Genomic DNA, 14,178 nt, shown 5'->3' with positions numbered 1-14,178 from the left:
AGGAGTTTATGATCTGCCTGACATCAGTACTGGGAATTGCACTTGCTCCTCTGTAAGAGCAATATGTGCTTTTAACTGCTGACGTCTCTCCGGACAGACCCTCAAGTGGCCTTTCTAATAATTTAGAAATGGATCCAAAATAGATATTCAAGTAATTTTTCTACCAAAGCAACTGAAGACTCTTCACGCCGGCTCTGGAAGCACAGCCCAGCTGGCACTGGGGCACAGGCGACATGGAAGACCGACCAGAAGGGGATTTGTTCTGGAATCATCTCTGTTCTTGACACACTCTCTTTTCTACTTGGTGACTCTACTTTTTTTTTTTTTTTTTAACTTTTTGTTTTGTTTTGTTTTTAAAGATTTATTTATTTATTATATGTAAGGACACTGTAGCTGTCTTCAGACGCCAGAAGAGGGAGCCAGATCTCATTACGGATGGTTGTGAGCTACCATGTGGTTGCTGGGATTTGAACTCAGGACCTCTGGAAGAGCAGTCAGCGCTCTTAACCGCTGAGCTATCTCTCTAGCCCTGACTCTACTTTGAAGACTGAAGAAACAGTATACACTTAGGAAGTTTAAAACAACAAATTTGGCATGAAACTGTTATTTTGTAGAAGGGAAAATGCATTAAGTTTCTGATTTAAAAAGAAAAAAAAAGATAGGCCAGCAGGTGGTGGCACACACCTTTGATCCCAGCACTAGGAAGGCAGGGGCAAGAGGAACTCCATGAGTTCCAGACCAGCCAGGGATAATAAACCCTGTCTCAAAAAATAACAAGAGCTGGATAGATGGCAGAGGTTAAAAGCACTGATTGCTCTTCCAGAGGTCCTGAGTTCAAATCCCAGCAGCCACATGGTGGCTCATAACTGTCTATAATAGGATCCAATGCCCTCTTCTGGGGTGTCGGAAGACAGCAACAGTGTACTTGCATACATAAAATAAATCTTTACTATAAAAACAATAAAAGATATCTTATGGCCTTAGATTTTGAAAGTTAAGACAAATATGAATACATATCTGCCTACTAGGTTTTCTTAAAGATTGATTGTCATATGTGGAAGGGGGCCGTGAGGGGTGGCACAAGTCCACATGTAGATGCAAGAGGAGGCCAGAAGAGGGCGCCAAATCACTGGAGTTAAGGTTGGTACGAGCAGCCCAGCCTAGGTGCTAGGACCCAAACTCAGGTTTTCTGTAAGAGCACCAAACACTGTTTTGTTTTAGATTACATTTAGTAAGTCATTGTATATTTAGTGTGTGTGCCACAGTGGAGGCCAGAGGACAGCTTGTGGATGTCTGTTCTCTCCCATACCATGTGAATCCCAGGAATTCAAGGTTACCTTCTTTGAATGTGTTTTATGCTCAAGGACAATTAAAAATTTTTTAAGTTTAAATTATGTGTATATAGGTGCATATCTATTTATACATGTTGCATGCAGTACCTGCAGAGGCCAGAAGGGTGCCAGCGGCCCTGGAGCTGAAGTTACTTACAGGAGCGTATGAGCCTCCTGACATGGATGCTTGGAGCCAAATTCAGGTCATCTGCAAAAGTAGTAACCACTCATATCCACAGAATCATTTCTGTAGTCCCACTGTTAACTGCTTAATAGAGACAAATTAGTGTGGTAGGTTTTGATTACTTATTCATTTACTTTTGAGACAGGGTCTCTGTTGCTGTAATCTGCTCAAATCTCCCTAGCCACAGCTGCTCAAATTCCTCACTGCCCACCCAAATGCTCTGGATTCTTGAGTTAAGGACACACACACACACATACACTCAACAGTCGGGCCACTCCCAAGCTTACACGTTGCTAACTCCACCGCTCCAATACTCTTGAATTGTTTATTACTTACTAAACTCTATATTCCATCTTTGCTACCTTGGACCCAATCTGGGGGTACTGGGGCCGCTCTTCCAGCTCTCCCATGGCTGGAGCTTCGTCTCCCGCTGCTCTCGAGCCTGCATCCTCTTCCTTTCCTGGCATGGCGATTCTCAGTCTTCTTCTTCAGTCCCCTTGCCCTCAAATCCTCAAGCCCTGCCTCTGTCTCCCTGCCCAGCCATTGGCCACCGGCAACTTTACTGATTAGAAAAGCTGGGGGCAGGGACCCTCAGCATCTCACATGCCCGATTGTTGTGCAGTTTGGAAACCCATAATGCAAGCATTAAACCAAACCCACAACAAGTCTCACTTTATAGCTCTGACTGGCCTGGAACTCACTATATAGACCAGGCTGGCCTTGAACTCATCTTTCTGCTTCATCCCCTCCTTGAGTGCTGGGATTAAAAGGGTGCAGTACCACACATGACCACGTGGGGCAGTACCCAGTGGGACGTGGCAGTGTATAGGTACCCAAGGGAGAAGAGGCTGGTCTGTCTGCTTAGTAGCCTCTACTCTCAGTCACTGAAGACTCAGCACTGGCCCACACAGTCATTATCAGTGACAAAGTGACTACTCAGGTTATCATTGTGTTAAATTTATTCTACCAAACTTGGGCATGTGGTTCTTTTCTTTCCTTTTTTGGGTACAGCTGTAACATGTTGGGATATAGGGAATGTGCTAATCTTACAGTCTTGATAGTCAGGGTGGGGTGTAAAATAAGAATTTCGAGGACTGGGGACATGACTCAGTGAGAGGGATTACTGCTCTTGCAGCGGGCCTCATCTGTACAGGTTCAGTCTCCCCTCTGGCTTCACCTGGGCTCTACCTGGTCCAACCCCCTTGATTCTCATCTCACTGATGAACTGTATCCCTGTATCACAGAACTCTGACTCTGAGGAACTCAGAGCCCATCTAGCAAATAGCCCTCCCAGATTATAAATAACCCAGGCATTGCATATGCTATATCTACATATAGTAACATGACATATGATATATATTTAATTTTTAAATGATTTACACATTTTTATTTTATGTACATTTTGTTTTATTCTATGTATTTTATTTTGGTGTTCTGCCTGCATGTATGTCTGTGTGAGGGTGTCAGATCTCTTGGAACTAAAATTATACACAGTTGTGAGCTGCCGTATATGGGTGCTGGAATTGATTCTGGATTCTTTGGAAGAGCACCAACCATTGAGCCATCTCATTGTTACATTTTTCAGCCACACTGTCACCAGGGAAACTACATCTTTGACATGGTGGCTCACGACCCCCTGTGACGCCAGTTACTAGGGTTCCAGTTCCTGCACAGGTACCAGGAACTCAAGTGCTACACACATACATGCATGCAAAATAACTCATACATATAGAGAGAGAGGGAGAAGAAAAACGCCCTGGCCAGGTAGTGGTGCCTTTGACACCGCAGAGACAGGCAGGCAGCTCTCTGAGTCGGAGGCCATCAGGCCTACACTAAGAAACCATCTATCTGTTTTTTGTTTTTTTTTGGGGGGGGGGTTTGGATTTGGTTTTTTCGAGACAGGGTTTCTCTGTGTAGCCCTGGCTGTCCTGGAACTCACTCTGTAGACCAGGCTGGCCTCGAACTCAAGAGATCTGCCTGCCTCTGCCTCCCAGAGTGCTGGGGAAACCATGTATCTGAAAAAAAAAAAACAAAAAAAAACAAAAAAAACAAAACCAACCAAACAACCAAACCAACAAAACCATATATGGCCACCAGTCACTGTAGCCCCAGCATTTGGGGGCAGGAACAGGTAGAACCTAGGAGTTGTCTGGCCAGTCAGGCTAAAAGGGTTGAAGAAAAAAATCCCATCTCTAAAAATAAGGTCGAAAGTTATAGAAAAAGCTCACCAATGCATCACATGCATCATGTACATACATTTAAAGGAATTGTGAGGTATCAAAGGTGAAGACAACTCGATTACAGTCCCCACAGACGTAAAGGACGCAGCTATGACGAGGCTGTTGAGGGGAAGGCTACCTTGGAAAACATAACTTTGAATAAATATCTTGCATCAGTTTGGAAAAACAATAAAGGACTTCCCAAACAGCAGCCATTTTTCCCACACAGTTGTGTTTGGCCCCTTAGCGTCCAGATCAGCAGACTGTTGATTCTAAAAATGGTTTTCTGCCCTTTGTGCTTCCCGGTAGGCTGACTGGATAAAGAACAAGATTGGAGCAGAAAGAGGAAACTTTTTGTCTGCCTGTTCACAAGAAATTGGTCAGTGACGTGTGCCAAGACGATGGAGGTTATCAATGTCAACGCCTTACCGATGCTACCATTGGACGAGCGCCTGGTGGTCTCTGTCAACGCACGGACAGTACTGGAGAATGCTTTAAGGAAGCAGCTGCAGGAAAACCCACCCAGTATCCTCCTAACGCTGTCACCCACAGTCAGACCAAGTACGCCCAACCGGGGACACCCGGTGTAAAGAGTGCTTATAGTTCAAAAAGTCACCTGTGAGCCCACTTGACATACCGTGGTCATTTCCTCTGGGTACGTAAGTCCTTTCTGCCCTCAAAAGGAATGTCATGTTTTGAAGGGTTGCTTGACTTGAGGTTTTATTGTTTTGTTTGGTTTGTTTATTTTTGAGACAGGGTTTCTCTGTGTAGCCCTGGCTGTCCTGGAACTTGCACAGTAGACCAGACTGGCCTCAAACTCAGAGATCTGCCTGCCTCTGCCTCTTGAGTGCTGGGATTAAAGGCGTGCACTACCACTGCCTGGCTGAGGTTTATTTTCTTTTAAGCAGAAAGAACTGGAAAGAGAGATGCCCGAGTTGTATCTGTTAAAAGAAGGAAGAAGTTCTGGTTTGGTTTGGTTTGGTTTGGTTTGGTTTGGTTTGGTTTGGTTTTGGCTCTCTTCTCCTTTCCAAAGGATCAGGGCTGGGTACATACTGGACAGCACCTAGGAAGCCAGGGCTAGCCTTCTGTCCCGGACAGGCGAGCTCTCCACCCAGACTCTTCATTTCCTTTGGCTGCCCTCCCCTCCCTTTCCCTGCCAGCCCTCCTATGGAGCCCAGTCTGCGCCTGTGGCACATCACCCAGGCTCTGCCTACAGCCACTTCCTCCCTGGTCTTGGCATCATTGCCCCCATCATGCCACCCCACCAAACTGTATCCCTGCATCACAGGTCCCATCTCAGAGAGCGTCCAGCCAGTAACCCCCTCAAGTCATAACCGGGTCCAGACCTTACACCATGCTCCCACCAGGCAAACAGCGTCAGCGCTTTGCTTCTCACTGTGCACGTGTGCCCTCCAAAGCCTTCCAAGACAGTGGCTAATGAGGTCCCGCCCCAGCCTGCAAAGGGTCTTTCTTTTGTGGGTCTCCTCCTAATGCCACACTCCATTCGGTCCCACGTGTGGCCCAGGTCCCTCTTGCCACCGTCACTTCCCAAATGCTTTCCCCGTGGTAAGAACACTTGAGGGTGGTGGACGGGAGAGTGAACCTGCTTGAGCAACAGGATCTGAGACTCAGAGAGGCCGTGTCCTGGGAGATCCTGAGGCTAAGACCTGAAAAGCAAAAGGTGGAGAGGTGACAGACAGGGTAGACTGTCGAGTCTCAGAGGGAGTGGGCCTGCCTCCTGGGCTTTCCTTAGCCGCCTGTCTCCCAGCATGCATCGTCGGCTCCATGAGCCAGGTGAACCAGAAGATCACTGAAATAGAGTTGGGCTCCAGCCTGGTGATCAGCACCTCGGTAAGTGGAAGTAGATGCCGGAGCTGAGGTAAGGCCTTTGGGAACATGGGTCCTAGGGAAGGAAATAGAGGTTGTCCCTCTTCCGGTTTTGCATTTCTCCAAAAGCATGCATACTGCTGTGTATCTGCCGCTGTGGTGCCGGTGCTGGTGCCAGTACAGAATGCCTTCAGTGCCCCAGCCACTGCACACTGTCCCCTGTCTCTCCTCCTAGCCTCTGCCGGCCACTGCTCTCTGCTTACTGTCTCTTCCACAGTGTTACCCCCTAAATGCTTTACAGACTTCCTTTCTAATTAATCCCCACAACAACCCTGTGAGGTAGGACTTAGTCTCATTTGCAAGAGAGAAACTGAAGCACAGAGAGGTTAGGTGACTTGCCCAAGGTCACACAGCTAAGCTCACTGGAGAACAAGGACTCCAGCCTTGCCTCCCAACTCCCAGCCACATCCCTCATGAGAGAATCTAATGAAAAGCATCTTTACAGAAAGTATCGGGAGGAGCTTGTTATGACAGTGAGTTCTTCCTACGGCCATCACAGAAAGAAAAACCCAACACTGATGGCTGAAGTCACAGGCCACTATAACACATTTCCTTGCCCCTTCCTAAGCCACCCGGCTCGTGTCCTGAGTCACCTTCTAAAGGCAAAATTCCCAGAATCTGCAGAAGTCAGACAGAAGCTGCATGACTCAGAACGGCCTTAACTTAGAATAGTTACTTTTGCTGGGCAGTGGTGGCACACACCTTTAATCCCAGCACTTGGGCGGCAGAGGCAGGTGGATTTCTGAGTTCGAGGCCAGCCTGGTATATAGAGTGAGTTTCAGGACACCCAGGGCTACACAGAGAAACCCTGTCTCCAAAAACCCAAAAAACCAAACCAAAACAAAACAAACCAAAACAAAAAAAAAATTATTTCGCCGTGGGCTGGAGAGATGGCTCAGCGGTTAAGAGCACTGACTGCTCTTCCAGAGGTCCTGAATTCAATTCCCAGCAACCACATGGTGGCTCACAACCATCTGTAAAGGGATTTGATGCCCTCTTCTGGGGTATCTGAAGACAGACCAATGTACTCAAATAAATCTTTTTAAAAAATAAAATCTCATCACAGCAACAGGGGAAGAAACTAAGAGGCATCTCCTACATTTTTGGTCCATTTTTAAAAATTGGACTATTAATTCATTTTTATATTTGGATTAATCATTTATTGGATATGTCGTTTGCAAATATTCTACCTCAGCCTATAGCTTGTCATTTCATTGTCTTGGCCATGTCTTTGGAAGAACAGATGAGTCCTGACTCAGTGCCTCATTGTTGGCCTTTGGTGTCATGTCTAAAAGTCATTGTCATCCCCGGGACCCTTCAGGGGCTCTCTAAACTTTATCATCTGTGGCTTTAGACTCTTAAATGTAGGCTGATGGGCCAGCTCGGGTTGGTTTCTGCGACCCCTGAGTCTTCCCCTCCCTGTCCGTCCACGTTGAGCCTCCAGCAGCTCTTCAGCAATGGAGTAGGGTCTCCAAGGGCACCCCGACGCTGCTGCCCTGGGATTCTGCTTCAGTGTTGCTCCCCCATCTCTGTCTACTTCTCAGTTTAGCGGCAGCCACTCGCTCGCTCTGTGGTTCCAGTTCTCCGGCAGCTCTGAGAAGAGCTGTGGATTTTTCCGTGTATTTTGGCTGTTACCTGCTAGAGCCAAATGGTGACTGTGGTTCTCTTATGTGATAACTTGGAAACCAGAAGTCTGGAGATTAATTTGGGTTCATTTTTATCAAAACATAAATCCCTTCAGTAATTCTCAAACACAGACAGTGTGGCTTGCTGGTTAGCGCAGGAGCCCTTCAGTCCCCACTGTCCCCCATGCTCCCCAGGATCCTGAACTCGCTGTTAGCCAAGGCCACTCCTTTTGTTTGTTTGTTTGTGTTTGTTTTGTTTCTGTTTTTTTAGGAAACAGGTTTTCTCTGTGTAGCCCTGGCTGTCCTGGAATTCCATCTGTAGACCAGACTGGCCTCGAACTCAGAGATCTGCCTGCTTTTGTCTTCAGAGTGCTGGGATAAAAGGCATGAATCAAAATACCTGGCCCACATTTCAAAAATTTGAAATAGCAAAGAAATAGATGCCTTTCTATAATGTTCACGCTGTCTGCTCCTAAAAAGGGAAAGCCGCTCTCTCTTTGCTAACTTCCTTCCCTAGGTGTAGCCATTCCCAGTCTGCGCCATAGATCCTATTTTCACACGTCTTGTGTTCCTTTGGGTTCTTATTTTTTTCTGTTTTGTCAAGAAATATAAGCAGAATCATGCTGTAAACGCTGTCTATGGCCTGCTTTTGTTTTTACTATTTTATTCTATTTTTCAAATAAATACCTCTATTGGGGACTTTTTTAGTCAGTGCTATTGGCTTGCCCATTATTTTAATAGTCACGTGGTATTCCACAAGTTGGATGTAGCATAATCAACTTATACTCTAATGATAAATTATCTCAGTGGTATTTTTGTTGTTGTCGTTGTTTTGTTTTGTTTTGTTTGACACAGGGTTTCTCTGTGTAGCCCTGTCTCTCTTGGAACTCACTCTGTAGACTATGCTGGCCTCAGACTCACAGAGATCCTCCTGCCTCTGCCTCCTGAGTACTAGCACTAAAGGCATGCACCACCATCACCCAGCTTCAATGGTATTTTAAAATATTTTTATCTATGTGTGTGTCTGTGTGAGTGTATGCTATGTAGGTGCGAATGCCCAAGGAGGCCAGAAAAGGACTGAGAACTCTGGAGCTGGGGCAGGCAGTTGTGAGCTGCCCGATACGGGTGCTGGGATCCAAACCCAGTGCTCTGGAAGGGCTCCGAGCCCCCAGCCCCTCTCTGGCATTTTGAGCAGAGCAAACGTTTGGGTGTTTCTGTGCGTGACCTTTAGGGCTTGGCCGAGTTTGCTTCTTGTCGCTGTGATAAAACACTGGCTGAAAGGAAGTTGTGGACAAAGGGTTTGCTTCCTCTCACAGCTTATGGTCTTGTTGGGGGACACCAAGGCAGGACCTCACAGTGGGAACCTAAAGGCCTGCCCTGGAGCAGCTTTCTGGCCTCTTCTTCACAGTCCGCTCTGCTGCCTGCCTGCCTGGCTTCCTTCCTTCCTTTTAGACTCACTTTATTTTATGTGTAAGGCTGTTTGCTTGCAAGTATGTACGTGTGCTGTGTGCCTAGTGCCCTCGGAGCCCAGAAAAGGGCATTAGAGGCCCTGGCATGGAGTTATGGATGTGAGCCACCATATAGGTTCTGGGAATTGAACCTGGGTTCTCTGAAAGAGCAGCAAATTCTCTACAACACTGAGCCACTGCTCTAGCCCTTCAGTTTGCTTCCTGGTATGACCTAGGACACCTGCCCAGGCGCGGCAGAAAAGACGGCACACATCAGTCATCAATCAAGAACATGCCCCACAACACACCCACGGGCCAATCTGATGGAGCAGTTCCTAGGTTCCCTCTTCCCAGATGACTCTATTTGTGTCAAGCTGACAAAAACTTTATTACCACAGGGACTCATATGTCTGCAGAGTAGAGCCTCAGAAGTAAACATTTCAGTGGAATAAATAGTCAGATTGCTTTTTAAAAATAATTTAATTGTGTGTGTGTGTGTGTGTGAGAGAGAGAGAGAGAGAGAGAGAGAGAGAGAGAGAGAGAGAGAGAGAGAGAGGAGAGAGAGAGAGAGTTCATGTGCATGCCATGGCATATATATGGAAAACAAAGACCAGCTGAAGACCAGCTGGTGAGAGTCAGCTCTCTCCTACCATGTGGGGCCCAGGAATCAAACTGAGATCATCGGGTTTGGTGGCAGTCACCTTTATCTGCTGAGCCATCTTGCTGGCCCAATAGTCTTGTCTTCTTTTTTCCGCCCTTCTTCCCTCCCTGCCTCCTTTCCCTCTTTCCTTCCTTCCTTCCTTCCTTCCTTCCTTCCTTCCTTCCTTCCTTTCTTTCTTTCTTTCTTTCTTTCTTTCTTTCTTTCTTTCTTTCTTTCTTTCTTTCTTTCTTTCTTTCTTTCTTTCTACTTTAAGACAGGATTTCTCTGTGTTCTTATTCTTTTCATACAAGTGAAGCCATTTTTTATGAAGGTGGAGGGGACCACCAGCATCGGTCCCCAGCCCACCTCTGAGCTGGGATTGGAGTTAAGTTATGAGTCTCAGTAGAGCACATGGAATGTGGTCCCTGGAATGATTCTGTGCAAGCATGTATTCATGGGAGGAGGGTGTGTGAACATTCCAGTCAGTCTGGCAGTCTGAAACTCCAGAGAGTTCTCTCAAGTTCTGACAAGAGGAAATGATCCTGACTCTCAAAATCCTGTAAAGGGCTGGACAATAACTCACCTACCTCAGGCCATTCACAGGGGTGAGAGGCATTGTATGTAACACAGGGACAGCTGAGTGCACAGGACAAGACGTCTGCATAAGCCCTCGTGTCCCAGGCCTGAGTGTGAGGTCACTTCTGCCATCCCAGAATCCCTTCTGCTGGGAGATACAACCACCACCTGCATAGATAAGTCTGCCCAAGCACAACATTAGCCCCTTAGCAGACAAGCATTATACTTTCTCTCTGGTCCTCCTGTGGACCCCGGAAGGTACGGATTATTATCATCTTCTTAGAAAGACTGCTCGTGCGCACCCACGGGCTGCAGCTGGAACCCTGCTCTGCGTCCTGTGCCCCTCCGAAGTGGAGTCAGGAGGGCAGCTTAGTGCAAGGGCACTGGCATGAAAGACGCATTTACAACACACAATGGGACCGTGTCAGTGGCACAGATGACTGAGGCCTTTACCACCAGGGGGAGAAGAGAGGTGCTTATAGTTACATACGTTGCTTCAGGCTTTCGGTTGCCAGTTAGGAACATGCTCCAGTCCCTGACCCCTGCCCTCTTCCTTGGTTACGTCAATTTCTAATCTAATGGCCTATCTTTTTTTCTTCTTCTGGTTTTTGAAGGCAATTGAGGACTATGAGTTGGAGAAGAAATCTTTAAAAGAGAAGACTCACGGCAGCCCGGGAGACAGAGGCAAAAATCTTTTCTTAGCCTAAAAACATGTTTTTGTGGGGTTTGGTTTTATTTTTAATTTTGTTTAGTTTAGATACTTTTTAGTTGTTTTTTGTTTGTGGTGCTGGGTGTGGCTCCCACTGTCTCGCACATGCTCTGTCACTGAGGTGGACCCCAGGGGGTTTCTTGTTTGTTTGTTTTTGTTTTCAGTTTTTTAAATAATTCAACTGAGTAGGAATCCAGAGTTCTACCTGAGGATAGGTTTTATCCTCCACTGCATCGGCATTCGATCAGACTTGGCAGTGGGCAAGGAAGGAGGGAGGGGCAAGAACACAGAGGGACAATCTTCTAGGTGGGTGACGGTGGCACCATCAGATGTATTTGATAGAGGGGAGTCTTGCTGGGGACAGGAACTTGTCTAGTGCGCAGTGGCTTGGCTTCCTGCTGACTCCAACCAGATAGGCCAGGCCCTGGCTTCTGCTGGTCGCCTGGCAGTGCTCCATAGCGCTCTCTAGCGGTCTTAGCTCCCAGCAGCAGGTACGACCACCATCTCTCACTTCTAACTTATTCTCCATTCCCCAGTCAAGAAACTGAAGAAAGAGTCACCAATATCCTGCCAAGGCTCAGAGCTCCGGAATGCCAGAGTGGTCCCCACAAAAAGGGTAAGAGCGGAGTGACATGTTGCTTTCCTGGTGGTCTCTGCCATGTTAACAAAAATAAAAGGGCCTTATTCTGTGGGGGAAAAGGGGGGGCAGTGGGGGGCCGCATAGGGGAACACTGTCTCGGCCCGCACACCGCATGCACGCACACGCGCTCAGGGATGGCGATGGTGGGCACCCCAGTACCTGTAGAGTACCGAGAGACTGCTTGGCTAACTGGGAGGGAGGTCCTTGCCCCAGGTTAAGGAAGCTTGACTGAGAGGAGGCTAGATCTTTTCTTTCCTGGTGGCTGGAAACGCTGAGGCCTGCTCCATGTTCTTACACGGTGGGTTTTGATAAGAAGAGACAGTTAATAGTTTCTTTTCGTTCTTTCCTTATTTTTTTTGTTTGTTTTTTGTTTTTTAAACAGGATTTCTCTGTGTAGCTCTGGCTGTCCTGGAACTCACTCTGTAGACCAGGCTGACCTCGAACTCAGAAATCTGCCTGCCTCTGCCTCCCAGAGTGCTGGGATTAAAGGTGTGTGGGACGAGATGTGAGAGAGAGAGAGAGAGAGAGAGAGAGAGAGAGAGAGACACACAGAGAGAGAGAGAGAGAGAGAGAGAGAGAGAGAGAGAGAGAGAGAGAGAGGCAAGAGAAAGCAAGGAGGGCAAGAAGCCTTCTTTAAGCCGGGCGGTAGTGGTACACACCTGTAATCCTGCCTCGGTGGCAGGAGGGTTGCAGAGCCCTGTGTCTGTTACTGTTAGAGCTGAGCTGTCTCCCTGGAGTAGAGTCCTCCTGCCTCACTGAGACGGCGCCACACAGCTTTCTACAGAGCCAGTTCCCATGTCGCCGCTCCATTTGCCAGCCAGGCTGGTGATGGCGATCTCTGCAGACACGCTGTCATGCTGTCATGCTGGAAGCTGAGGTGACTGTCATTCAGCATGTCAGAGGAGAGACACTGCCTTCCACTCAGTTCTCTGGCCTCTACTGCTAACAAGTCCCACCTCATCATCGCCCTTGTCAGGATTCACCACCCCAGTCTGGGGTTGTGACTCAAGGGTAGTAGTGTGCTTGTGTAGCAAGGGTAGTAGTGTGCTTGTGTAGCAAGGGTAGTAGTGTGCTTGTGTAGCAAGGGTAGTAGTGTGCTTGTGTAGCAAACACAGAGCCCTGGGTTCTGTCTCCTGTCTCCAGCATTGCAAAAATTTTAATTTAAGCCCCCCTCAAAAGTTGGTTATTTATACTATCCAGATCACCTGTACCCAAAGCCTTAGGAAATAATTATCTTTTAAAAAAAAATTATTTATTTTGTGTGTATGTGTGCAGGGGATAGTGCACTTGGCACGGCACACCTGGGCAAGGCTAAGGACAACCCGCAGAAGTCAGGTCTCTGGTTCTACCTTGTGAGTCCCAGGGATTGAACACGGGTCACCAGACTTGGCGGCTGGCACCTTTAATCTTGTGATTACTGTTATGTTACCCGTTGTTTCCTCTCTATGAAACTGTTGCGCTGTCTTTATGTAGAAGCGGAAGGCAGGTACCCTGTTGTTTTAACTGTCAAGATGCTGAAACCCATATGCTTTTGTTCTTCAGAAAACAGCAGATAAGAATCTGCTCGCTGAGCTACACGAGTATCCCCCGTTTGATGAAATGAAGCCCAACAAACTCCCCAATGGTGTGGACTTCTGCGACATGGTGGGCAACGTGATCCGGTCTGAGAAAAACCCCCTGAGTGGCAAGGTAAGGAAGAGAGAGGGCAGGCAGCAGGTGCTGCCTCCAGCCAGCCCTGCTCGACTGTGCACGCGTGTGTAAAGGTCAGAGGACACATTTTGGGAGGGACAGGACTCAGTTGTTAGAATTGTCAGAGTTGCTCTTACCCACTGAACCATCTTCCCAGCCCCGCCAGTGTGTTGGGTCACGTGTCCTATTACAAAAGCCGGAGCAAGTGGTGGCTGCTCGTTACACAGCAGGACACAGGACACAGGGCAGAGTGGAGCAGAACTAAGAGTGGGCCAGGGAGGGATGGTGCCCACAGATGCAGGTGAGGGCACCGCCAGGGCGGGAGACAGCTGTGTGGAGGTCTGCGGAGGGAAGCTGCTCACGGTGCGCTGAGTTCATGGCTGGACCTCTTCACCTTTTGTGGTTACATAATCTCCGTCCCCCAAACAGATCTGGTGGCTCATAAACAGTCACCCCTCCATTCCTGGAACTTGAGTGCTCCCTTCCCTTCAGCTGTCTTCCTCCCCTTCTCCTCCCCCTCACCCCCTCATCCCCCACCCTGTCCTGGCTCCGCCTTCCAGCTGCCCGGCTGTCAGTCCTTCCTGAGTTACATGAAGAGTGAAGGCGTGTGACCTGGTGGTAGACACACAGGAGCATTTGGTAATATACATACACATATATATTACAACACAAGCTTCTGCTCCTCTGAGCTTGTGAGTAATTGCTTTAATTTTGACTTACATATGTTTATTACTGATTCAGCAGAATCACTAATTGTAGCCTCACAAGTTTGCAGCTGCTGCTGTCCAGAGCTGGGAGGAGAGGAGGTGGCTGGATCCAGGGTTCTGGGTTCCCAGTACCAGCTCCGCTCCTCGCTGTGTTATTTTGGACAAGTCCTTTCATCTCTGTGGCCCTGGTGTACTTACCATGCGGTCTCTGCTTCTTAGTTTGGGATAATGATGTTTGCTCAAAGATTCCAGCCAGGGTTCCAGGCATGGGTGACACAGTGAGACCCTGTCTTCAACAACTGCTGTAATAATAAGAAGACCTACAGTAATAATGTGATTTTCCTTTCTTTTCAAGTCTTACTGCTCGGACAGAGAACTGGAGAAGTTTCTGTGTTCACCTTACCTTGCCGCCATATGGCTGGACAGCTTTTGGTGGCTATTTCACGAAAGGTACCAGGTAAGTGCGGGTCTGTTTTCCCCTCGCTTAACTCATTTTCCTACGGCACAAAGTCCTGGTCTGTTA

General features: G+C 47.8%; 1 protein-coding gene across 1 annotated transcript in view; it reads left to right on the top strand.

Annotated features, from left to right (window-relative positions):
* The first annotated feature begins 4,051 nt into the window (after window positions 1-4,051).
* Fam227a (family with sequence similarity 227 member A) overlaps window positions 4,052-14,178 on the top strand; it is a 39,807-nt gene continuing 29,680 nt past the window's right edge. Inside the window, exons 1-6 of the mRNA XM_052161190.1 lie at window positions 4,052-4,259; window positions 5,503-5,585; window positions 10,525-10,594; window positions 11,156-11,235; window positions 12,802-12,948; window positions 14,011-14,112. Coding sequence (XP_052017150.1) covers window positions 4,136-4,259; window positions 5,503-5,585; window positions 10,525-10,594; window positions 11,156-11,235; window positions 12,802-12,948; window positions 14,011-14,112 — 606 coding nt within the window. The 5' untranslated portion in view covers window positions 4,052-4,135. The remainder of the gene's footprint in view (window positions 4,260-5,502; window positions 5,586-10,524; window positions 10,595-11,155; window positions 11,236-12,801; window positions 12,949-14,010; window positions 14,113-14,178) is intronic.

Source organism: Apodemus sylvaticus, chromosome 17 (genome assembly GCF_947179515.1).
Source record: "Apodemus sylvaticus chromosome 17, mApoSyl1.1, whole genome shotgun sequence".
NCBI lineage: Eukaryota > Metazoa > Chordata > Mammalia > Rodentia > Muridae > Apodemus > Apodemus sylvaticus.
The sequence above is the reverse complement of the archived record's forward strand: the minus strand, read 5'-3'. Positions and strand labels throughout refer to the sequence as shown.